This window comes from Neodiprion fabricii, chromosome 6, assembly GCF_021155785.1.
Source record: "Neodiprion fabricii isolate iyNeoFabr1 chromosome 6, iyNeoFabr1.1, whole genome shotgun sequence".
NCBI classification, from domain to species: domain Eukaryota; kingdom Metazoa; phylum Arthropoda; class Insecta; order Hymenoptera; family Diprionidae; genus Neodiprion; species Neodiprion fabricii.
In genome coordinates this window covers 25,086,459-25,110,044 of record NC_060244.1, presented here as the reverse complement: position 1 = coordinate 25,110,044, position 23,586 = coordinate 25,086,459, and the positions used below count along the sequence as shown (strand labels likewise).

Sequence of the window (23,586 nt, the reverse complement as noted above, 5' to 3'; positions counted from 1 at the left end):
GATGAAAGAATACGTGCGACGAAAGAATATGTATGAGATCGAACGGGATCCGCGTCGCGTCCCTCTCGTTTTTATTGCGAAAATGTGAGAATCAGGGTAGTTTTTTTCATCACTTATATATGTATACTTTTCATTTTATTTAGTAAACATCATAATGTTATATTTACAATACCCAACTACCTTCACGTGTGACTGCAGTGTAGGCAGATATATATGTATATAATATATTATTGTAGGTAAATTCTGTTTTCGCTTGAATGAAATTTATACCGTCGAGTTATGGTATAGTTTATATTCACCCCCTATTTTTCATTTTTTTTTTCTTTTCATTTTTTTTCGTCTTATCGTCATCTTTTTTTTTTTCTTGTTAAGTCAATTGTACAACACAGAATTAATTATCAACAGCCCTTGTGTGATACAATTCATACAATTAAATCGACTTGTTTCTACGTACAGACCTTTTCGAAAATCTGAATCTTATCGTATATCTTCTACGTGCCGTATATACATAGGTATAATGTGTGTATAATTCTCCTAAATTTTCTTCTCTTTATTTCTTTTCTTTGTACACAACATTTGCATGACTGCTACTTCATCTCCTTTTCCTTTTCTTTCTCCCTCGCTCTCGATAAATTTCCCCAATGTAGTACCGCAGTCCCTGTTTTATCATTTCTCTTTTTCCCCCTACTCGCGCATACATTGTTTCAGATTTTTGAACCTGGCTGTACGCAACAACAAATGCCAGTGTTTCGTGAAATATCATATTACGTATGCATATGTTACAAGACTATTTACAGTAGGTACGTGCCGTAGAACCAACGTTATTACCAAAGAGGATTGCGTTTTCGAAACAAGCAATCAGCGCAACAAAGCCTTTGTCCGCAGAATAATTTCCGGAAATAGCGATATGCTGTCCGCACAGATTTTCAATAGTCTGATGCCTTTTTTTCTCTTATCAATTACCCAACTTTGTTCAGTTTTTTCCAATCGTTATATCGCTGGGGGTAAAGAAGCGGAAAGATCGACATGATTTTACGCTCTTCTTTTCGGGTATGTAATTCCTGGATTCAGAACACTCAACCGTCTGGTATTAACGTTCGGATTCGGCGACAGAGCTTGACGTTAGATTACAATCTATCAATTAATAGGTTTTATTTTCTTTTTCTTTGTGTGTTTGGTTTTCTTTCCTTTTCCTTTTTTTTTTTCTTTCTGTCAATAAATTGCTTACATTTACATCGAGGATATGTACAAAATAATTAGCGACACCAAAAGACAACTCGATGACAGAATAGGCCCAGCTGTCCCAGTCTGCATAGCCTCTGGCCGTTCTCCTGAAACATATAACAGTGGATGGAGAAACGTGTAAAGTTTTGATTGTATTGCAAGTCTCGCACAGTCGGACGGACGGGTCTGTGTCGATCGGTTTTCGGAATAGAACAGCTTTATTCTAAGTATAAACTTCGCTTCGAGTAAGTTTCGGAGGCTCAGCGGGACATTCGAAAATTTCCAATATTCAAACCAGACCCTGCGAAACCAATTAAACTTCGGGGGAAACTTAAATATTGAAAAACTGGGACTTCGCGGTAAGGGGATTTTAAATGGATAGGGGGAAAAAAACAATAATAAGATAAAGCGAATGACCGCGGCGGACACGCAGTTTATAATCGTGGCAACGCCCGTCAAGGATGGTCGGGGATCATTACGAATAGATCGATTTTTTAGTATAACAAATTGGTTCAATTAAAATATCTCCGAGCCATGCCTGTGAGCGTATACTTATAAAGGCAACCTCGGGAATCTGGTATTAAATCGTTTTATACACCGCGGGTGATCGACGGAAAACGAAAGTATAATAATGGAAAAAGTTGGCCAAGTGTATTACCATAAGTTGTCCGATGGAAAGAGAGCCGCGGATACTTTCCCACGCGCATACGTATATAACAGACTGTGCAGAGATAACGGACATCGACATTGATTCCGAGGAAATATCGCGATCGACTTTTCCCTACGGGTAGTTATATATGATAAAATATAGGGAGGATGAATTGGCAATAGGTGAAAGGGTGGGTATTACAGCTGTGCGACCGACTAGACGTACGCTGGAGATATCAAGCCATCCAATCGGGCCGATTGAACGTCAGTTTTTAATCCCTTATCAAACTTGAAAGGATTCGGATTACATTTTGGGCGAAGGTTTAATGCGGCGAAAAAAGGGGGAGAGAAAATGAAAAACGAAATTACCCAATTTCCCGAGGCATTAAGAGTATAAATTGGGTTTTTGGACATTAACTGCTTCTTTGCCTTTCCCCTCTATGTACACATAAAGAGCCCGCGGGGCAAATTTCATTAGCCAAGATTTTGTCCGGTTTGTACTATACATATATACGATTTCGCTCGATTGGCAGAAAAGGGCAATTTGTCTTGATCGATTTATTTGCAGAACGCGTATAATCCCCGCTCTCCCATGATCCGATAGCAGAGCGGGACGTATTTTACGACATTCCATGTACGGGAGCTTTTCCGCACCCTCGTTCCGCGTATTTCCTGCTGAAACACATCTTGCGGAGGCGCGTGTCTTTAGAAATGTTCCTCAAGAGAAGCCAAGACCGAGAGTCGATTAATAAGGCGCTTTGAGGTTTCAGTAAACCAAGAGGAGTCGGCATCTCGATACGTCAGGAAATTAAATTGGAGGATTTCTCGCTTCGCTCGGGGCGGGTAGATATTTGTATTTTGAATTTCGGAATGCGAGAGAGATCGCGATAATAATTGAACGCGTGAAATTGAGCGAAGCCTGATCAAGACGTCAAAGCCGCGGTAATTTTAGGCTCCGTTTCGCCGCAGTTACGCTTCAATCATACGACTGTTCCGCGAATAGAATGGGGGCGGGGGGGGGGGGGGGGGAGAAAGAAATCAAACTCACTCACCATTCAGGACGTGAACTCTGACGGAAGCCATTTCCGCGTTGCTTGGCTTACATCCGTATTCCCCCGAATCCGAGGGCTGAGCAGCTTGGATGAGTAGCCAAGAATTAGTGACGTCATTCCCTTTCTCTGTGATCACGGACACACCGCCCCTGGGACTGTCGTAGCTCACTGTTCTCTGATTGTAGTACCAAAATATGTACGTCGGCGGCTCGGAACTGAAGTGGATGGCGCATGTCAGGTTTATCGTGCTTCCCGCGCCCACGTAGAGCTCCGGACCACCGAGGATCGTCGCCGTTGGCACTGCGAAGGTAGAAATTGGCGAAAAAGGTTCGCATCAAACGGAATCTGTAGGAAATTTCGCCGCTCGGGGATGAATTTTTGGCTCTCACGAATTAAACTCTGAAAAATAATCGCGCTGGTATTTGATTCATGAAATAAAAACGACCGAATCCCAAAGTATAACGTGCGAGAACGAGGATCGTATTACCGTCTGTACGCGGGATTTACGAAAGTTATTTTATAACGGCACGACGAATTTTGATGGAGATATCGAGATAATCCACCGTTTATAGAGGGGGATGAATTTTGCTCGGAAAATTCTCTCCCGGGGTTAATCGATCGTTTCGTGTTTACGGTAGGGCATGGTATCTCGTCTGTTTGGCCAACGGTTCGCGGATGTGCCTCGTCGGCGTCGTCGTCGTCGGCGTCGTGGGCGTCGTTAGCTTAGGCCGGTGGATTAATCAGCGTTGCCCCCTGGGACAGGACGTTGCCTGGATTCCGATCAAACCCCACGACCTGGGCGTGGAAAACCCGAATTTCGGGACATTGAAACTTGGCCCATCCTCCGCACCTTTCGCCACCTTCCGTACGCAATGCCCGTCAAGGAATCAAGTCAATGAGGGGTCATTCCGCTACCCTCGTTACGCGCCACTTGCCCGATATAACAATATATACATTTCGCCCGGTGTTTGCGCGCCTTCCGAAACGATCCTCCATTTCGAAGATCATCCCCTTGAAACGAGGATCGTAGACGGCTGTGTTCTCGACTCGGTTTTGCCGCCGTGGGTGTCTCGTTCGCGATATAAATAAATATGTTTTTCCTTTCACGTGCGTGAATCGTTAATTGTAACATCACGCTTTTGCGAAACCATAACCGGAATTTTACTCACCGACAACGTTCAGGTAGAAGTGATGTGACTTTAAGGGAACCGTTGATATCTGGCATTCGTAGATTCCTTCGTCTCGTTCCTGGGCCCATTTTATGCACAACGTCCACTCGGACCACTCGCTGTTTTGCCCGGAATTTTGAACGGGTAGAGCTTGAAATCGCTGATCACTGGTGTAGGTGTAAACTCCGGCGGTCAGGATGTGGATGTCCCGATGTCTGACCCAGGATACCTTTGCGTGGAGAAGAGAACGGGAATAAAAATAAAAATAAAAGTTACAATACCGGTGATTCGGATCGCGTATAGAAATGTTTTCACGGCTCATGAACTTTTTTTATTCTCTTAAATTACCACTGATTTTGTTCGCGATTTTTGCTCTATTTATTTCACTTTCTTTTCATTCACTTCACGAGGAAAAAATAGAGGCAGACAGCGAGGGAGAAAGAGAGCGGCAGACTGTGTGCGTGAGTCTTTTATTTTGATCCGCAAGCCGTGGGCGGACATTTTCAGAGACACCTCCGAAAATTGGGATCTCAAATCCTTTGCAGCAAAAGTCTTCTTTACTGCCGAGCCTTTGAATAAAATATAACCAGCAACGTGGCTTGCGAAGTGATGTTACGTGCGTTGTATACTTTGTATACTTAAATAATAAGGAGTGAAAAAAATGAAGAGAAAAAAAAAAATGGAAATCACACGAATTTGCGCTCTCCAACTTCAGAGCTCAGAAATTATAACGAACTCAAATATGCGGCTCAACTTTGTAGGAACAAATGATTTTTAACGAATGATTCTGGGTGTCTAGACGCAAATGTACCAAACTCGTTCAAAGGCGGTATCAAATCGTCTTTTCGCTATCAAAATTTTCTACAGTCCTTGCTGAATCCTTGTTCTTCGTCAAGAAAAGGAATTTATCAGTCGCGTATCTAACGGCAAGCGAATAGTTGTAGTCCAAAAAAGTGAGCTTCCACGGCCGAAAGCAACATGAAATATAAGCTCCGTTACGATTCCCTGAACGACGTGCGCAACGCTTGAAGAATGGACGTAGTCGGCAGGCCTTTGGTGCCTTTCAGGTGCCCGCGGACCCTCCAGGATCGCGAAACATCCAAGATTCTGGGGTCCAGAGTGCCTATTTGATATCTGGAATTAGCCTCGCTCCCACCGAACGATATCCGCGCCGCGTCGGCGTTCGTGCCGGGGAGATAATTCGCCAGCAGACATTGCAGATTTCACTGATTAAACATGAATTCAGAGGCAAGCCCCGATTGATTATGTAATTATTATTGACCGCGGCGCTAATCTTGCCGCTCGACGGTCGCTCCTGTAATTGGATTGAACACGCCGAGATATATCTGCGTGGTTGAAATTGTTCGAATCAACAATTCAGGTGAGCAAGCAAAACCTCCGGCACGGCTACGGCCTGCTATATCCGGTTGAAATACCGATATCATAACCCGTTCGACTCGCGCGAATTGCCGCAGCAACCCCGGTGTGTACTTAGCATTAATCATCAACTCGCCGATCAAATATTCCCGATAATTATCGCAAAGGGAGGAGCTTCGCCCGTCCCCCGACCCCTCGATTCCTCCTCGGATATTTCAACTTCCTTACGGTTTTGTCATCCAGGTTCCTCACTCTGCACGTCAGGTAGGCCGTCTTGCCGATGAGCGCCGTCACGTTGGTTGGCTGGCTCATGTCGAAGGTGGGCTCGGGCTTTGGCTTCGCACCGCCACCCGGGGGGTTCAAAAGCTGCTGTCGCGGCCTCGCCTGGTTCGGATGTCGCTCCGAGGTGTCCGTGCCGCGTTCTCCCATGCTCAGAGTGTCTGAAAATCGAGAATAACGTCAGTTGCACGCCCCTCGCAGATGCATCTCGTCGCTTTATTGCTGCGAGCTCGTCAAAAGCGATGATGCGGAGGAGAGCTTTTGCAGATCGGTAAGTACGTTACACAGGTTTCTCGAATATATCCAAGCTTTTCCATAGAACCCGGCTCTCGCATCGGCATTGCCACTAATGCCGTTCATAAAAATTTCACATGAATCTGACACGCTGAGAATATTTCCATGAAATCTATGATATATGACATTATAGGTACGCATTATATATATATATATATAAATAACGGGGAAAGAGAATGGAGTAGATAAAAAGATAAACGAACCGTGATTTCTCTCCCCTTATAAAGCATATCTGTAGAACGTTGGGAAAAAAGAAATACGAGCGCGAAGGGGGGATGCAGGATCGCTGTTTTATTTCGTTTGAATATCATCCTATTCCGCGTAATAATTTTGCGGTTTATAGCTCCCTCCTCGAATTAATTGCTCTCGGTGTATAAATGCCGGTTTGTTCTTTCTACGACCATTTTTACCACCGAGCTTTTATACCCCGCAGTTGCTTTTATCTGGAAAGACTCGCCGCGCAAATTTGGCTCGGCGATCGAGAGTTTTTTGCATAAATATCTCGCGCACTGACTGCCCCCCTTAAATATCGGGTGTCGTCTGTGGTGGAACGTGACCGTCGATGTCTCGAGTATCTTTTCTGCAAGTTTTTTTTTTTTTTTTTTTTATTCTAGCTTTATTTTTATTCTTTACGCTCTTCTTCGCAAGTCGAGGAAACGTCCCTAGTGCGAAAATCATCGATTACCGTCGGCCAAACACCCCCGCGAGCGGCCAACGCTGTCGATTTAATACCTGATACCTACTTCAGCGAGATGCCCGGCTATACGTATACCCAGCAGGCTACTACGCCGAAGGAAATGGCTTTGGGATCGCCTTTCTCCCCTAATACGCCGATCCGTTATAGGTATCCTCAAAGTTGCGACCGGCAGGGTCAAGTAATTACGCGAGTTACCGGTGACCTGTGAACTTGTGGATAGTTTCCACCCGGAACGACCGTCGCTCAAAGTCGAATCGCATAAAGATGACGCATTTGAGAAGAATCGATCTCCCGCCTCGAACCCTCGGAGTCTCGGACGAAGTCCAAGGGAGGCCGGCATTCCTCCCGACGAGGCGACGAGGCGACGCTCGCATTTCCACCTTCACGGCGTTCCCGCAAATACACACCCTGATTTAGATTTGACGGGTATTGATCGCGCCTCGATTCGCATCCTCATCACGGAGCACCGCCTGCGATATACGATCCGAATATCTGCCGGACCCAAAATACGGATGAAATATAGATAACGCCGTTGATATGTCAGCTCTACTCCTCCCAGGGTATGAACGGTTATTATCCGGATGCTGAAGGTTACGACCCTGCGAACCCACGTCCGAGTACTGTCAGCTGAAAAGCGAGCTGCAGGCATCCGACGTCTGTACGTCGTCTCGGCCCTGCGAAGGGTGAAAATAAGGGCGCGGGAGGAGGAGAGCTGTTGACTTTTCACTCGAGCTAGAAGTAACGATTCGAAATCGACACCTCAACCTTTTGTCTCGCTTCTTACTTCTTCTCCTTCTTCTTCTTCTTCTTCTTTTTTCCGCTTTTATACTTCTCCGCCGATGTTTTTTTCAGGATGTTGTCTTTGCCCCGCCTCATCCCTCGCCGCTAAGCGTTTCTCAAAGAGCGTCGGAGCTGAAAACAGGGGGGGGGGGGGGAGGATTTTGCTCGGGGGCTTTGCAGAGACTCGCGAACCCTTGACGAGCCTTGATGTACCTTGAAAACATTCTCTTGACTACGAGTTGATTGTTTGCCGTGAGAACGCGACCCGACTACGAACCCGGTATCGGAATTGATACGTTCGAACGCCGATTATCGGAGGGTAGAAAGATTTGATAACGAATAAGTATATATAAAGTATGAAACGTGGCAGCTCGATGATTGGATAAATTGAAGGCTGAATGAAACAAAGCGTTGAAAGAATCATCGGTTTACTTTTCTACAACTTGAGAATAAAAAATTTTTGCTGGGGGTAAATTTACGAAGTATGACATTTTATTAATGCTGCATTAAGGTTTAGACAATAGTTAACGAATTTCCTTACAACTGAATCTACGCAATAATAACTTTACGATCTTCAACCTCGTAGATAAAAATATAATATCGTACGCATAGCACAACGAAACGATGTTGAAGTTGGCGTCTCTCTCGCCTGACGAGACGACAACTAAACTCGTCAGAAAAACGACGGCGTAAAATGTTCGAAAATGAATCTGAAGAGGCTGTATTTTTTCTGCTCGGTTGAACCAGACACGTCTTATTGTTTTGTCTTCGTGCTTTTACCGATGACGACGTTCCCTCCGCACAAAAGTATAGGCGTATAGAATTACTAGCGTACGTGTATTACGCCAGATAGAAATTATTCTAAGTAGTGAAAATTGTACAACCAACTTCTGTTTCTTGAATTCGACGAAGCACTGGTCCGACTCATTTATTCGCGAATCGTAATTTTTTTTTTTTTTTTTTTTTGATCACTCAAAGTTTGATACTCCAAGTATCGATGTTCCTCTCTTTTCTACAACGCAATTAGCGGTTTGCGATCAACTGTTTCGTTCTGAGATCTAGAGATCGCGAAGAGGAAAATGAGGAGGTAGCGGACCTTCATCATGATATTATTGAGAACTCTTTAATTATCTCTTTTCGATAATCATAGATGTTCCGAGTGTACTCGACGCTGCACTCGACCTCGGCTCGTTAATTGATCTCAATTTACGAAAGGGTGAGATAAGGAATTTCTTCACAATGCTTAAAGCCGTCCATTATCTCCGTGTACGTGTCATTGTTCGAAAAAAGTTTTGTTTCACATCCCGTTGAATAGCGGGGGTGGAAAAACGAAGGAATATTTAACCGTTTTTGTCGTACGTTCCAATAATCAAGGAAAATTAATTGCAAACGATCGTGATAAAAGTTTGATGAGACAGTTTGTAGGAACTGTTTTAAAAATGCATCTTTATAACGCGAATCCTTCACTTTTTTGCCGAATTCAGGGCCGAACAAAAAAAACCTCAGACGTGTTTATGCTCGTATAGTCGTTAAGCTATTGCTGAACGGTGAGAAAAAGCTGGAAGAAAATATTGGACAAATATCTTTACGATAAAAATTGAGCGTCCTCGACGTATAGACGCAAAGTTACGTACGCGTAGCAGACGCTTGCAGGAAAACGAATCTGTGCCAGCTAGCAGCTCTCTATCTCTGATAACCATTTCATCTGAAATCTGGGCCGTCTCTATACCGTTATTCCGACGCATCCGCACAGACTTTTATACTATACCTTGATATTGAAATTCCAAGCAAAACGGGCCGATGTTCATGCGCTCGCAACATGTCCTATCGATATATTATCTATAGTCTATACAGACGGACAAAATATCAGCTCGTCTGAATGCGGGAGGCCACGAAGAGAAAAAAAAAGAAAACTTTGATAACCATCCGCGCATGTTCATTGGGGATAAAATTGAACGCAAACCAAGAGATTTTCATTACTCATCTAGAAATCAATATTTGACGCTCGTTTTCGAGTTCATGCGTTAAGATACTTTCACACTTTTTTTTTTTTTTTTTTTGCATCAACTAGAAATGTGGATTACACGATATTCTAAATAACAGATTTTTCTGTTCTTGATCTCGGAGCGGGAAAATTTCGATCCATTATTGATAGCGTGGAAGAACTCTCAGGGAATTCTGATACTCTCGCTGCGACAAAGAGCTTGATTTTCTCATCTCCGGTCAAGATAGGGTATGCACGGGTTATTTGTGAAACCACATTCACCGCAGTGGCTGGTATCTTTTGGTAATTGGTAGCGTGGCCGAGGCGACGGGATGAGGGTTTTTGTCCGAGCATCTCCTCGGCTAGATTCTCCACCGTTAAAGATTGTATCTCGCTTGTTCGCCGATAAAACTTTGCCATATCTGCAGAGACGAGGAAGAAGAACAAGAAGAAGAAGAAGAAGAAGAAGAGAGACTGACGCGGGGTCAGAAAAGAAAAAAAAGAATCGAAGGACGCTCAAGATAATGGGTGAAAGTCGGCGGCGATGCGCGAGCTGCTTATATCCCGTGGGATCGAAGGAGGGGAAAGTTCGGGACGTGTTTAGGGTCCCTGCATCTGGAGGGATGATTCTATTCTCGTCCTTTTCCCGGCTCAGTTGCAAGGCACGCGAGGCGCGCCCGTTAACCAGGCCTCAATTAATGTTTGAACCGCTTTCTTCGGGCAAATAGTCGACTTTGAAGGGCCAAAATTTACCCGTTTCCTTGGCAGATGTGCGTAAGCGAGGATCACGGAACACGGTGTGTGCTGAAACGCCGTTCAGCTGGATTAATTTAACCTGTAAGGACATTCGGGTCGGTCCTGTGTACCCTCAGTGGTGGAAAATTAATTGGATCTACATTAATTACCGGCAGCGTAAGCCGCTTTCATCAAAAACCTATGACGAAGCGTAAGCCAGTGATTTTAATCAGTAGGCTCAACCCTCCGAAATTCCTAAAACATTCCGAATCCATAGCCTGAACAGATGCCGCGAGGACGGATTTCGGTTAACCGCCTTATGCTTTCGGAGTGTTTCTTCTTTGGGAATTGACCCGAACGTAAATTGCCAGTATCTTACAGATTTGCCGGGCGTTTCGAGTCACGAACGACAGATGTCTTATTTACTTGAGGCATTTTTTTTTAGTGCAATGGTGACTTCTGTTCCTTTTTACCAGCCTTTTTTCATTCTGGCATTCGATAGAATATTCAAACTGCGAATACTCACGCTTGATACGCGGGGAAAAAATACTGAGATCGATACTCGATGTCAGTGCAGATACGTTTTTACGTTCAAAATTTTCAAGTTCACCGGATTGTTGGAATCATCTTGCTTTGTTTAATCAAATCCAGAAGGCATGAATTTGTCCAATTTAGACGGGGTCGTAGATTGTATTATAAACGTGACGAATTTACTCGAACGAAGTAATTATACCGCATGTACGTATCTAGAACAGAACATCATTAATTCATAACAGTTACGACTGCGCTTATAATCCGCTATTTCGTAGAGCTAATTGAAATGCTCCATAAAGATTATTACGCTTCACTCTCAGAAGTACAATTTATCACGATGTATATTTTTCGTAACGATTTCGCTGTGTTCCATAATAGATCTTCATTAATGAGAACAGTTTCTCGTGATTGACATATCGGTTTTCAAAAAAGAAAACTCGTTATCTTGTTCAAATTTTCTCGTGCAATTGATGAATTTGTGGTACTGCGTGGAATTGGAAAATGTGGTTTGAGGGAGGAGGATCGATTCTACAAAAATTAGTTTTACAGCGAAAATATTCCAAAGAATCGCTTCTACAGAAATATTTTTCTGCCGAAACCGATTCGAGATTCGCACCAGAAATAAGCCTGCTTTAATTATTCTACAGAAGAATATTCCGTAGAACAATTCTCTTCTAGCATAATTCATACAGGATTGTTTTTGACGTGAAGCTCGAATTTCTTTCCGCAGGAAAATATTCTGCAGAACATTCCGTAGAATGTTTGCTTCGTAGAACTGATTTCTGTAGAATCGAACCCCATTCGTTTGCAGTATCCGCGGTTATATTTATACTTCACTCAGATAAATATATAATTTTCCTTTGATCGCCGGTGCGAGAAATTTTAATGACAGTTTATCGCCGGGAGTTATTGCGGTGTATAAAAATATGCTTGAACATGGGTACGTTGTTAACACGCGACTCGTAGCTAGTTTGTTGTTTTTCCTAGCAATATTGTTTGAATGGTTAAGAAAGCAAGCGGTGTAAGTCAGTTTGACCTAATTTTTCAGGACAATGGAATTTCTATTTAAGATCACCCGCAATTCTGGTGTCAGAAAGAATATATTATTACGCTTTGTTCTATGTTTCAACAATAGTTTAAAACTGCCGCTGCTAAGGTATTAAGCTTATACCGAATAAATCACCCATTGTACTAAACGACTTAGACGCCTTGCATTTTCAACTCCTCGTACTACGTCAAACAAGCACAGCAAAACGTAATCTTTTACACATACACGCTTTAATAAGGCGGGTTAAATTTATCCTCGTTATAAAACCTCGAACTGCACCCTGAGGAGTTTTTTTCCATGCGCGTCGGTCGACGTTGCAAAAGTGTACGAAAAACAAGACGGAGAAGAAAAACAACTCCCATTTCTCGGTTATAATTAAAAGTTTGGACGATATCGAGGCGTTCCCACCGCGATAAGTGTGCGGATTAAGCAAACCGCTAAGCACGTTGTTTTCGCGATGAAATTCCACGCCTCACAGCGCATGCCCTGGAGCATTCCCGTTCCTCCGAGAGGTTTTCCGCTATCTCCTCGATAACCAGCGCGCATCTTCGGCAAACCGGGTTATGCATAAAAGATCCAACCGTCGAAACGCGAAATCGGGATTCCGAGCGTCGAAGCCACATGCGACGCCTTTGCTTCGGCTCATCCGGACTTCCAATTCCCTCCTCGCGTCTTTGCATATTTTGCGTACCTACGTATTTCTAAAGAAGAAATTTCACCGAGTAACCGGATAACGAGGGGAAAACGATGCTTTGGAAAATTCGTAATCTTTCGCAGAGCGTGTAGACATTTTCTTCCTTCGGCTCTTTTCAAACGAAGAACCGGCGAACGACGTTTGTTCCGTCTTGCTCTCGTCGAGTTGCGAGCTGTTGTATCAAAGGAAGCGAGTATAATTTATGCGAAATTTCATTCCGAAAGCGAGGCGGACTTATCGTCCACGAGAACTCCGAGTGCGGGCGTTTTAAACATCCTCGATATTCGGCTGAACGAATGAATTATGCCGAGTACCTATTCTCCACGTTTCACATTTCAATTCTGTACGGGATGCGAAGGTAAAATCCCACACCTATAACTCCCGCTGGAGTACGGAGGTTAATTGAATTAGTTAGTAGGTTGAATTGATTATAAAATCGTAACTCGTCCGGTGCTGAATAGACATTATACACGGTGTACATAGGCATGCACATATGTGCTTACACGTACATTACGTTTATATACACACGGTGGAAATTTATTTGCATCACGCGCAAATTCGCCGGTTGGAAGGTGCTTTTTTTTTTTTTTTTAATTTATTTTTCACCTTCTCTTCCTCTATCAAGAGGGGCCGAATGAAATCTCATCGCTTGATCATTAATTATTTCCTGTACGCTATTCAACCGTCAGACGAATTCCGATCGTCGAAGAATTCTTCATCCTAGTCGGCGTGGTTTAATACAACGCGTATACGAAGCTCCTCAACATCCGAGGACCTCGAGGCCATTTTTTTTATATTTTAACCACAAGCAGCTTGTAGAGTTTTTTATTTTTTTTTTTTCACGAAACATGGATGCGTTCGCTTTGTTGGTTCAGAGCTTTCTTAAAAGTATCTCGGAAATGCTTTGAAAAATAATTGTACACGGAGATCCTATACGTTTGCATTAATTTTCCGTAAAAACGGTTTAAACACTTGTCGACGTGTGTAAGAGAAACTTTACCCGTCGCGGTGCAAAATTATGCTGATAAATTTTGAAAGAGCAGGTGTCACACAGGTATACTAGTCTGCTGTCATGGAAATGAAAATGTTTGTCTCGACTTTGAAAGTTTAAAAACCTGAGCTTGTATTCTACGCGTAAGCGAGCACATACCTATACCTACATTCGTATAATACCCAGAACGAGATGACGTGTATCACGGGGGTAAATCAGAGAGGAGAAATATCTCATTGGCACGAGCAGCAGCCACGGTGCCGTTGATTTACGCGTTTGTGTTTACGCAGACTAATCAGGCGTTTCAGATTTCTCAAAGTCACGTCGAGTTATGAAGCGCGTTGGATTGGCCGAATCAGAGCAGGTAGGTAGGTAGATAGGCAGGCAGGCAGACTGCTGAAGCCTTGGTGAAAACGCAAGGGACTGGGAAATATGCCGAGCTTATTAGGGCGGGCGAGAATCTCGCTCTCTCTCTTTCTCTCCTTCTATCATCCCGAAGGAAAATCAGGGACTAAGATCTGAGACTTCTACCGGTAGACTTTGAAAATTGGAGAGTCAAGAAGTGGGTGCCTCGCACCTTCTCACCATGAATATTCCATTCGGAATCCAGCATCGCCCAACCAACCGAATTCACTCCCTTTCCAATCTTTCCAGTACGAATTCTTGGAGCATTGAAATTGTCTCTGTGCCGAATTATCGTACTGAGCTACGTTGACCGCTGACAAAGGTGTTTTGATCACGACAGGTAAACATCTCGGGCAGTATCGCTCGACCCTTCGTATCGCGAACATGTTATTACTCCCGTTCTTCGGAGAGGCAAAAGTCTTGTTCAATCGCGGTGATCAGTGGCGTTCGTCTTCCAACACGCGCGTCGTAAACATCGTGAGTAGAGATTCGCAGTTGGCAGCGTTACGCGAATGAGTTGTGAAGTGATAGTGCGGTTGTGTCTTCGAAAAGTATTCAAACTTGAGTTGACCCACGCACGCAGGATACGGTGTGCAAGTCAAATGGTAAGCATAATTCTCTCTAATTTTACTAAATCTCATTAATTTCGTCGCGTATATTATTAGTGGATACTCGCGCAGCTTTTTATACCCTGTACGAAATTAATGATGCTGTAATGTTTATCTACAATTATTATCCGAGTGTATGCTGATTCGCAAAATTGCGTTATCATTATTTTAATCCCCGTGTTCACTCGCCTGGCTCTCTCGCCGATGAAATTCGTACAATGCGTGTAAAACAACAGTCTTTGTGCATCGCCCGGAATTGTTGTACCAAAACAGAAATACGCGCAGTATCGGAGTTTGAAAACCACAGCCGATCGCGTGGGCGTCGATCGATTTCAACGATGGCAAAATGTTTCACCACTCGCAATCCGGATGGTAAATTGATTGCAATGGGACGATCGTTGCGAAACTGTGCGAACCGGACGACGATGCACCGTGCGTGTAGAGTCTTTCCTTATTATGCGGGGCTGATTTTGCGTCAGTCGCTGTTTCCTCGTTGTCTCCACCGTATTCTCAGTTCCCAGTCATCCCTTCGAATTCGAGAGTCGCAGACTCTTCAGCTCCGACTTCACGGGGGAGTTTTTAGCGTCGATAACCGTGCAGTCACGAGGCACAAAAACACCGACGTGGCCGCCGTATATATTCGTTTAAAGTTAATCCAGGGAAGAAATATATACGCGTATCGTGGAGGAACTCGAGAACGTTCGCCGCTGTATTTTATCCACCCTGCACCCCTTCTCTCTACGCTGGAATTCTGCAGCAGGGTGTATATATATTTTGTTCGTCGAGTCGCCTGCAGCTCGGGTTTCGAAATCGCCTCGATATTGTGGGAGTTCGAGGTTTTATAAGGAATTTGCATACGGCGAGTGCCTGGGAGTGGAGTCGGAGGGGGAAGTGCACGGAAAAAGGGAGGGAGAAAAGGACGTCGGCTCCTTTCCACTCGAGGCGACTTTTCTTTCCTTGTGTTTTTTCATCCCCCTACTCTTTCACCGATTTCCATGCGGTTCCGACTTCTCGGAGTGAATTCACCGGCCCTCAATTCGGGAATTCGCTCCAACCACGCGTATGTTTTTGGCCGGGTTTCCCTCGGGAGAAGACGGGGGCCTTCCCTCGGGGAGCGAGACCGACGTTCAAGCTCCTCGACCTGTAACTGGGAGCGACCGAACCTCACCGAACCGGGTAAACAAATCACAGGCGTCGAAAACCAACCCGTATCGCAAAATTTTCGCTATTCCACATTGGAAACCCTTCGAACGACGCTTCCTAAACTTTTGCCCAATTTTTCACAATTCTAAAATTATACGTCGGAATCTTTTATTTTCCGCAGAGTCGGACCCAAATTTTCGACAACCTCGTTTACCCATTTCTCCGTAATCGCGACCCTCCGTTTCTCGATCCCTTATCGTTGGACGTTTACACCAAATTTTTCGATTTCGGACGCGGTTCGATGCAGCGAATATTCTTTGTAGTCTTGTTGCCAGTTTCGGAAAATTTCAAAAACTCCAACCGACCTCAATTTCGTACGGATCGAGTACGAAGGTGCGGTGAATTTTACAGTCAGGGAAAATTCAGTGCTTTAGAATTGTACAAGTGTTTTTCCCTCTCACATGGCTGTAGCTGTTTCAACTGCAATCTAAACTTGGATTTATTGTTTTCAACTGTAACGTGTACAACGCAGTAAAATAGTTGTTTAATATATTCCTCATTCCGAATCGTGTTTCGCGTACGGTAATATTTCTCCTAGGTAGAATTACACCTATAATCCAGCTACTCTGGAATATTTACGTCGAGCATTGTGTCTTATATTGCCGTAACACGCCAGTCGAAAAGCTAAAACGAAAAGGGACTAAATTAAGTTGTACTTGCGTAACGTTTTTTCTCGAAGACTGGTTGAGGAATTGTCTTTTTTTGCATCTTTGCATATCCCATGAATATGAGGAATTTCATTACGAAGCGTCAAGGGTTGGTATCTGGAAGAAGAGGAAAAAAATCGACCCGCCTTCGTTAAAGATTCGTTATCGCCGGCTTTTTCAGCGCTTGAATAGATACCTACGATATATTATCTTTCTGCGAAACGAATGGTGTGAAATTCTTTCTTCTGTTATATTATAATTCTACCAGGGTATTCAAGTATATTTCGCGTCTTCTATATCCAGAGATTTAATTATTTCCCGTTTCCTGCGTCGAAAATTTACCAACGATTTACTAAAAATTTTAAGAGGTACTTGATTCAACCAAATACATATGCACCGGACAAACCATTCTTCGTAATAATTACGATCGATGGAGATTCACGTCGATACATCGTGAGAACCCTCGTTTCTACGAAGATATCAAGTAAGGGGCGAAACACGTAGTCAAAAAACTTTGCCAGAAGAATGTAGCGGCCCATATTTCATTGAGCTCATCGACGCGGGCGAAACTTTATTTCCAATCCAGGCACGTATGAACTCGTTGAATTCCACCCACTCTAATCTTGTTATGTCGCTAAGAGATAGAATAGATTCCGAGGATTGTCGTAACGAAAATAATCACGCGGACGAAGACAACACGCAACGAGGCAGAAGTCGTCAACGTCGTCGTAATTCACTATGTATGTTCAAGCTTCCAATGACTTCAAGGAAACTTGGATCTTACAATACAAGTGTGTCTTATTTTATTACGGCTTCCTGAATTTCAGACAATTACTGGCTTCAGCATGCAAATGTATATTCGTATTCGTTCCGTCACGTCGGCCTCCCGAGGAATGAACGTACGGAGTACCGGCAGGAATCCTCGTTTGCTGTCGGACGCAAGTGACGAAGGTATATAAGGTCGTTCACCGTCGTAGGTAGCACCTATAGTTGGAGATAGAGAAGCAGACGTCTCCCTCGGCGAGTCGGTGATTTGATCAGGGAAGGTTTCATTACCCTGCAGGGCTCGGTTCGCCGGTTCGCCGATCCGCTGCCAGGATCCACGGCTCGATCTGCCGCGGACGTATTGACACAGCTCTCCAGCTTCGTTCCGCAATATCCTTCGCGGCTAATAAACTCCCAGATCGGCGCTGCGTCTGCTGTCTGAAGGGTAGAGCGATTCATTGGTTCTTTGCATTGCAGCCACCTCGTTCAATTTTATACCCAGTTTCCGTATGCCGAGGTTCCGACAGCACTCGCCGCGCACTCCGGGATTAAGATTCGCGATGACGATGCGGTTTTTTATACTCTCTCATTTCCTCGTTCCTCGGAGTAATCTTGATTGCGGAAGGTAGGAAACGTGTGGAAACAGATGTAAGCGAAGAAAGGAAAGAAACCGCGAATTATCCGATGTCCAGGATCGTGGAATCGTCGAGACGGAGAAGAGTGAGAGAGAGAAGGAGAATTAAAAAAATAGCTCCCGTTTGAACGGTAATGCACAACCAGCCCCGGGCTTTCGAACGTTGCCAATCTCCGCGCGTATAAAACGTTCACCTGTATCTCCGAAAACGAGAGCGGAATATTCAGGAAAGTCGGATTCAAATCGGTTATAACCCCTGTGCTAGTACGAAAATTCCCGGGCCAGCCTCGGAGGAAGGAGGAGTTTACCCTTCCATGGGTTTGATCGATTAGAGCGAGAGGATAAAAAGAAAGGAACAATCCTGCGTTTTATTTACGGCCAATTTTTCGGATTAATTAAAATCGACTTATTGGCCGATTATCCGGTATTTTCGGTTCGACGTACGACGATGAAAGCCGCGACAGAAATCGGCGGAAAATCCATCTCCGATAGGTATAGTACCCGTAAATCCGTGTCAAAGGTATAAGCGGCAAAAACTGATCTCCACGTCGAGATTTTCTATACACGAGCCTTTGTCTCGCGCTAGAGAAATACGGAGTCCTCAAAGGACCGGGAAGACAATCGTGTGATGCTCGTGCAACAGTGTATAAGCCGCTTAATAAAGCTGCTACCACGGGGACACGGAGAGAAAAAGAGACGCGCTCCGGCTCTGTGTGTAGGAGCTTTTGATGAAAAGCGTAGGCACGAGGAGAGAGATGTACGTTAATACATACGTACGCATAATACATACGTGGAACATATAAACTTGTTCATTTTTTCGAGGAAAATAATTACCTTCCGTGCACATAAGGAGTAGGGCAGCTAAAGACAGTCTTGTTTGCCATCTCAGTGCCATTTCGCAGCCTTTTCACACGTGATTTTTCACTTCCGAATTACCCATTGCTTTACACCACCGTTTTCGCATAGGTATTCACCGAGTTTTCTACGCCACATATCACACTATGGTTTGTTATAATCCCTGCTGCAGCTCCGACCACAAAATCCACTCAAGTTTATTCCTCGGTGGATTCACTAGCGGGGCGGCGGCGGGGTAGGAATCGAGAGGGGTTGGTCGACACTTTTGGGGACACTGCAATTATCCCAAAGACATTTCGCACCCGTCCTGCACTTCACGGTGTCCGTTTTAATCCGCGAGGAACGGCTCGAACGAATCTTGCTAGCCCGGTTGCGGAGAGTGAGACGTAAAAGCACTTGCTCTCAACTTTGATTGGACTAATTTAAGTTTGATTAGTCCTGCTGGAGGGGGATGCTATATTCACTAAAACTCTTTGTATGCAAACTAGCTTATCGTTAGCGTTGGTCCAGGCGTGATGACGATCCCCGGCCCGCCGGGTAATTGGCTAAATATATATATATATATCTATATATGTACGTATATATCCAGCTGTTACGGAACTGATCCTGCAGGATTAACGCTGAGCACTCGACCGGATCTACGATAGCAATAAATTCGATCCATGCTGGGAATAATTTAGTTTCACTTTCGACGACGCGTAGGCAGAATTACACGCTCATAATAAATCCAGCGGGAAAATATCCCGTGAATGTGAAACTTGTTATAGGAATATTTGGCGATAATAGAATTTCACTTTTTTTTACACTCATAATTCTTTCAGTTATTTTATTTTTATTTCATTTTCTGTTTTTCTCTTCGATGTTGTTTTTTGTTTTTTTTTTTTTTTCTCCGTCTTTTCCCCCGTGCAGCATTCAATATTTTACGTTCAAACTTGCAACGATATTTTTATTTCTCCACCGGTTATTCGATTCGCACGCACACTCTTTCACCGTTTTACCGCTCACCGATGAGACTTGTTTCTATCTTCTCTCGTCGTCGCGATCACGCACGAACCCCGGCAATTTTGAGCTTTTCCATTTTTTAACCCTCCATTTTTTCACTCGAGTACAGGTACTTTCCAATCGCGCACTTTCAAATTTCTCACCACTACCGATACATGTATTTTGTATCAGAATATCCTTGCCGCGCTACGCGAGGATGCTGCGGAACGCGTCACGTCTTAATTCGACGGCAGATTTTCCCCGACTGCGGTCTGCCTTCGTTCGTGGGGCATGCGCGTTTTATCAACCCCGTTGAACATCTATATATGCGAAGGGGTGCGCCTCCCCCGCTTTGGACTTCAGCGCCGCGACGCCCGGCGCCAAGGCTCCGCGGATACTAGAAACTGTGGTGCGAGCCGTGGAAACTCCAGAATCCGTCGAAATCGCCGATAGATGTACCCTGTACCCTGTAACAGGGGGCGCAGGTGAAATCTACGCGTTCCTACCCTCGAGTACCGGGAAGCAATCAATTTTAACACGGTGCAGGCGTTTGGATAGCGGATTTTTTTTCGGATTTCTCGCCGCCGCCGCCTCCGCTCGGACACATCGGAATTCGCCTGAATTCATCGTTCTTGGGTAATTAATTGAACGAATTTTATACCCGGTCGATTAAACCAGTCTAGACTTTAGGACAGAAAAACGTCGAAGGGTGAAGCGCAGCTTTTGCCTTTTGAGACGGGCAGTGAAATCAATTTTTCAATTTTTCTCTCCTCGTGATGACGTAGTAAAGAAATTCTCTCAATTATCCTGGATTTCTTACGAAATGACACGATCAGCTGTATGAGTTTACTTGAGAGCATATGAAGAAAAATCTTTAGCGGGCCGGAAGAATAATTAAACGAATATTATACAGGTAGAATCTTTTCGGGAGTTTCACAACGTGAAAATTACACGCTCGAGGTCAGAATAATTTTTTGGGATGATCGAGTCATTTTTTTTTATCTTCCCTCGAGTGCCTATTTTTTGGTTAACTATGCGTACGTTACATTTATACTTACAGGTGGTATTTTTGACGAAAGTGCAGGTTCAGAATGCACTTCTTACAGAAAATTATCCACCTATATCTCATACGTGCATTGTGTTCGACAAACGTCGTTGTATACGAAACTTGTATTTTTTTTTCCAATCACTAGAGCGTATGAATTGAAATATACGTATTTCTACCGTGGCGAAGTAAGAATTCACATCGATCTCTACCTGCTATCTCATTCCCCTTACAACAGTATACTTCCCACCGATAGTAATACGGTTTCCATATCGTTGTAAAAACGCATGCGAGTATCGCACGTCGATGCCTTCATCGTGTGACGCGTTAGGACGTAAAAAAAATGGGAATCGCTCTGTATTGTGGTTATAACGCGTCGTGCCTTGTTCGGTTAACAATTTACATTACCTCGCGGACGCCGGACGCGGAGTGACTCGAAGGAATGGAAAGAAATCACGTAATGTCCTGGTAGCGCTTCCGAATTCAGTGGCAGCTCACAAAGTGCACGAACTTTGAATGAGGGAATTGAAATACAGGCGGAAAGTAGGAACTGAGAAAGAATGAAGAAAATAAAAAATTGTAATCCATAGAATTTATAGCGGTAGTAAAAAAAAATAAAAAAAAAAAATAATAAAGAAATCGTAGCTCGAGGGTAATAATATTAATAATGGCAATAATACAACCGAGGAAATGAATAAGCGATAAAAGTAAAAAGGGACGAACGAGTCGAGAGGGCGGTATAAAGTAGAGTGAATTATAAAAGCGCGAATATCAGAGAAGGACGGACGGAAGCGAACCTATCATTTGCATATTCGGGAGTGCAAAGAGCAAAGAGAGCCGGATACCTCCGGGAATGGTCTCCATTTTCATTTCGCTTCAAGTTTAAATCTTAGATAACTGCTCTTGGCTCCTGGTTAGGGTCTCTCTCCCCTATCGCATAAAGGCTCGGCGCTCGAGCCTAACTGAAAATCAGGATGCCGCTAAAACCTTCAAAGGGGAAGGGAAGGGAAGGAAAGGAATGGAGGCATACGAAGGTGGGCGAGAGGAGATGAGAGGAGTCCATGTCGCGTGTAATCCTGGCACAGGTATTACCCCTCCCTTTATAAACTTGAAGTGCGCGTGTTCGTTTGTACCTATAGCCCTCAAGGTGGGCGTCCGCATTCCCGCAAACCGCCAATAATACACGCATTAATACACACACGCGCATCTCTGCGTTTCCCTCGAAAACGAATCTCCTCGTCATACGTTTAATAAGTGTGCACAGCTGTACGATCCGTCCGTACTCGCGATGTACATATTCTATAACGTACCTACCTACCTTATATACTCTTGTAATATGCCGTACGGAGGAGGGAAGGAGAGGATTCTTGTTGGTACAGGCTTTTTAGAGGAGCGAGATAGCGGAGGAGTATTTCCTTTTAGCTAGCTTTACTGCAAGCGTAGGAGAGAGAAAAACACACACACACATACACACCTTAAATCTTCACCTAGAGACCCACTGTACCGGCTCGACTATAGACGAGGGCTACGGAGCCGGTGGCGGGCCTGACAAAGTGGCTTGTACACTGTTTGTCGGGCTGTGATCGCTCCTATATAACCCATCCCGCAGCCCCCCGTTGGAAAAGTGTTGAAGATGATGTAAGATTCGGGACTAAATTTCATACCCCGTGAAGATAAAACGAGTCCTGAATTGTTGCGTAAGTTTTTTTTCGCTCCGCATTGATATACCTGCGGCTTATTGTCCGTCATATTCGTCGAAAGCAACTTTGGTTAATTTTTTTTTTCCCCTTCTCTTGACATTTTTTATTCTGCGCAGAAATTTTACTGTCAATTTTTGTACTCGACGATCGAGTCAAAAGCATATTATTAGAGGAAAGACGATAACAATGGAACCACGCGAGATATATAATATAAAACAATAGAAAATAAAAAAGGTAAAAAATAAAATGACAATACCGCGAAAGTATTCACGGGGAAAAAGGTGGTCAAACTATCCATCGCCTCTGTTTGCCGCATATGCATGCATCTGTGCGCCTGCACTGGATACACAATAACGTTGCGGCGGGTCGGGTCGACAATCAATTTTTAAAACCGCTCCTCCCGAAAACAATGGCTCTCTCGCTCTCTCTCTCTCTCTCTCGGCACGCATACAACCGCGTAGATATTGCGTGTCATTCCCTGATTTTCGTCCATATTTCACGAGTACTTTACCTCCAATCAGGTATTCCAACGGGATTCCACTTTATTATTTTTATATGGGGGATCGTACGTACATTCATACGCAAAAATACTTGTTACATTCGCAAAAAAAGGTTGGTTATTCGTCATGGAGGGAAAATCGTATCGACTTGGTAAATAGTTTCGATTATCGTCGGACGGGATGTCCATCAATATCGCGGTAAATATGACGAGCGGAGGAGAAACTTTTCCTGCGGACATACGGATATACGGCATCCCATGACTGGGGTAATAAGAAGGACGCTATTCGTCACGCATGATCGATTTTACGTATACCCTTATCATCATTATACGTATAATATATTAAAGCTACGTTCCGTAAAGTTGGATGAAATTAGACGGCGCGGGGTGGAAAATAAACGAGCTTAAAAATACGGGGTAATTTAGGGAGGTTATCGACGCCGGTGAATGTCAGCCATTCGGGGTACTCGGCAGGTTTGACGCACGTTTTGTGAAAAAACATATTGCGTACAAGCCGACACGCCGCGAATGCGGACGCATGATTGCCGTCATGGCCGTGGAATAATTGCAGGGTGAAAGTCCGTGCTTCGTCCTTAAACGCTTTCCTTAGTCGCGGCAAGGTAGACGTGTCGCGTATCCTTCGGCAGTGGCAGGTAATGACAGCTTTCTGGCAACAAACAAAACGGACGGGGAACTAACTCTCCTTGAAAGAACGCGTCGAAGTTGATTTGACGCGGT

The 23,586-nt window shown here is 44.1% G+C and overlaps 2 protein-coding genes across 4 annotated transcripts in view; one reads left to right on the top strand and one right to left on the bottom strand.

Annotated features, from left to right (window-relative positions):
- Window positions 1-236: 236 nt before the first annotated feature.
- LOC124184337 (peroxidasin-like) lies at window positions 237-19,859 on the bottom strand. Its single transcript, XM_046573921.1, has 5 exons — window positions 18,603-19,859; window positions 5,699-5,910; window positions 4,094-4,322; window positions 2,925-3,224; window positions 237-1,331 (listed from the first exon to the last, which is right to left on the bottom strand). The coding sequence occupies exons 1-5, from the start codon at window positions 18,661-18,663 to the stop codon at window positions 1,231-1,233; spliced, it is 903 nt and encodes a 300-aa protein (XP_046429877.1). The 5' UTR covers window positions 18,664-19,859; the 3' UTR covers window positions 237-1,230.
- LOC124184338 (kin of IRRE-like protein 1) overlaps window positions 5,906-23,586 on the top strand; it is a 137,612-nt gene continuing 119,931 nt past the window's right edge. For all 3 annotated transcript variants that reach the window (XM_046573925.1, XM_046573926.1, XM_046573923.1), the window contains exon 1: window positions 5,906-6,020. The gene's annotated coding sequence lies outside the window, so the exon portion shown is untranslated. The remainder of the gene's footprint in view (window positions 6,021-23,586) is intronic.

What these genes read in the sequence shown, in the direction of transcription:
- LOC124184337 (XM_046573921.1), bottom strand. Translation starts at nt 18,663, where the DNA reads ATGGCACTGAGATGGCAAACAAGACTGTCTTTAGCTGCCCTACTCCTT. An exon ending in ACTCCTTATGTGCACGGAAG is followed by an intron (nt 5,911 to 18,602) that starts GTAATTATTTTC and finishes CTCGATTTTCAG; the next exon opens with ACACTCTGAGCATGGGAGAA. An exon ending in GGAACCTGGATGACAAAACC is followed by an intron (nt 4,323 to 5,698) that starts GTAAGGAAGTTG and finishes CTCCACGCAAAG; the next exon opens with GTATCCTGGGTCAGACATCG.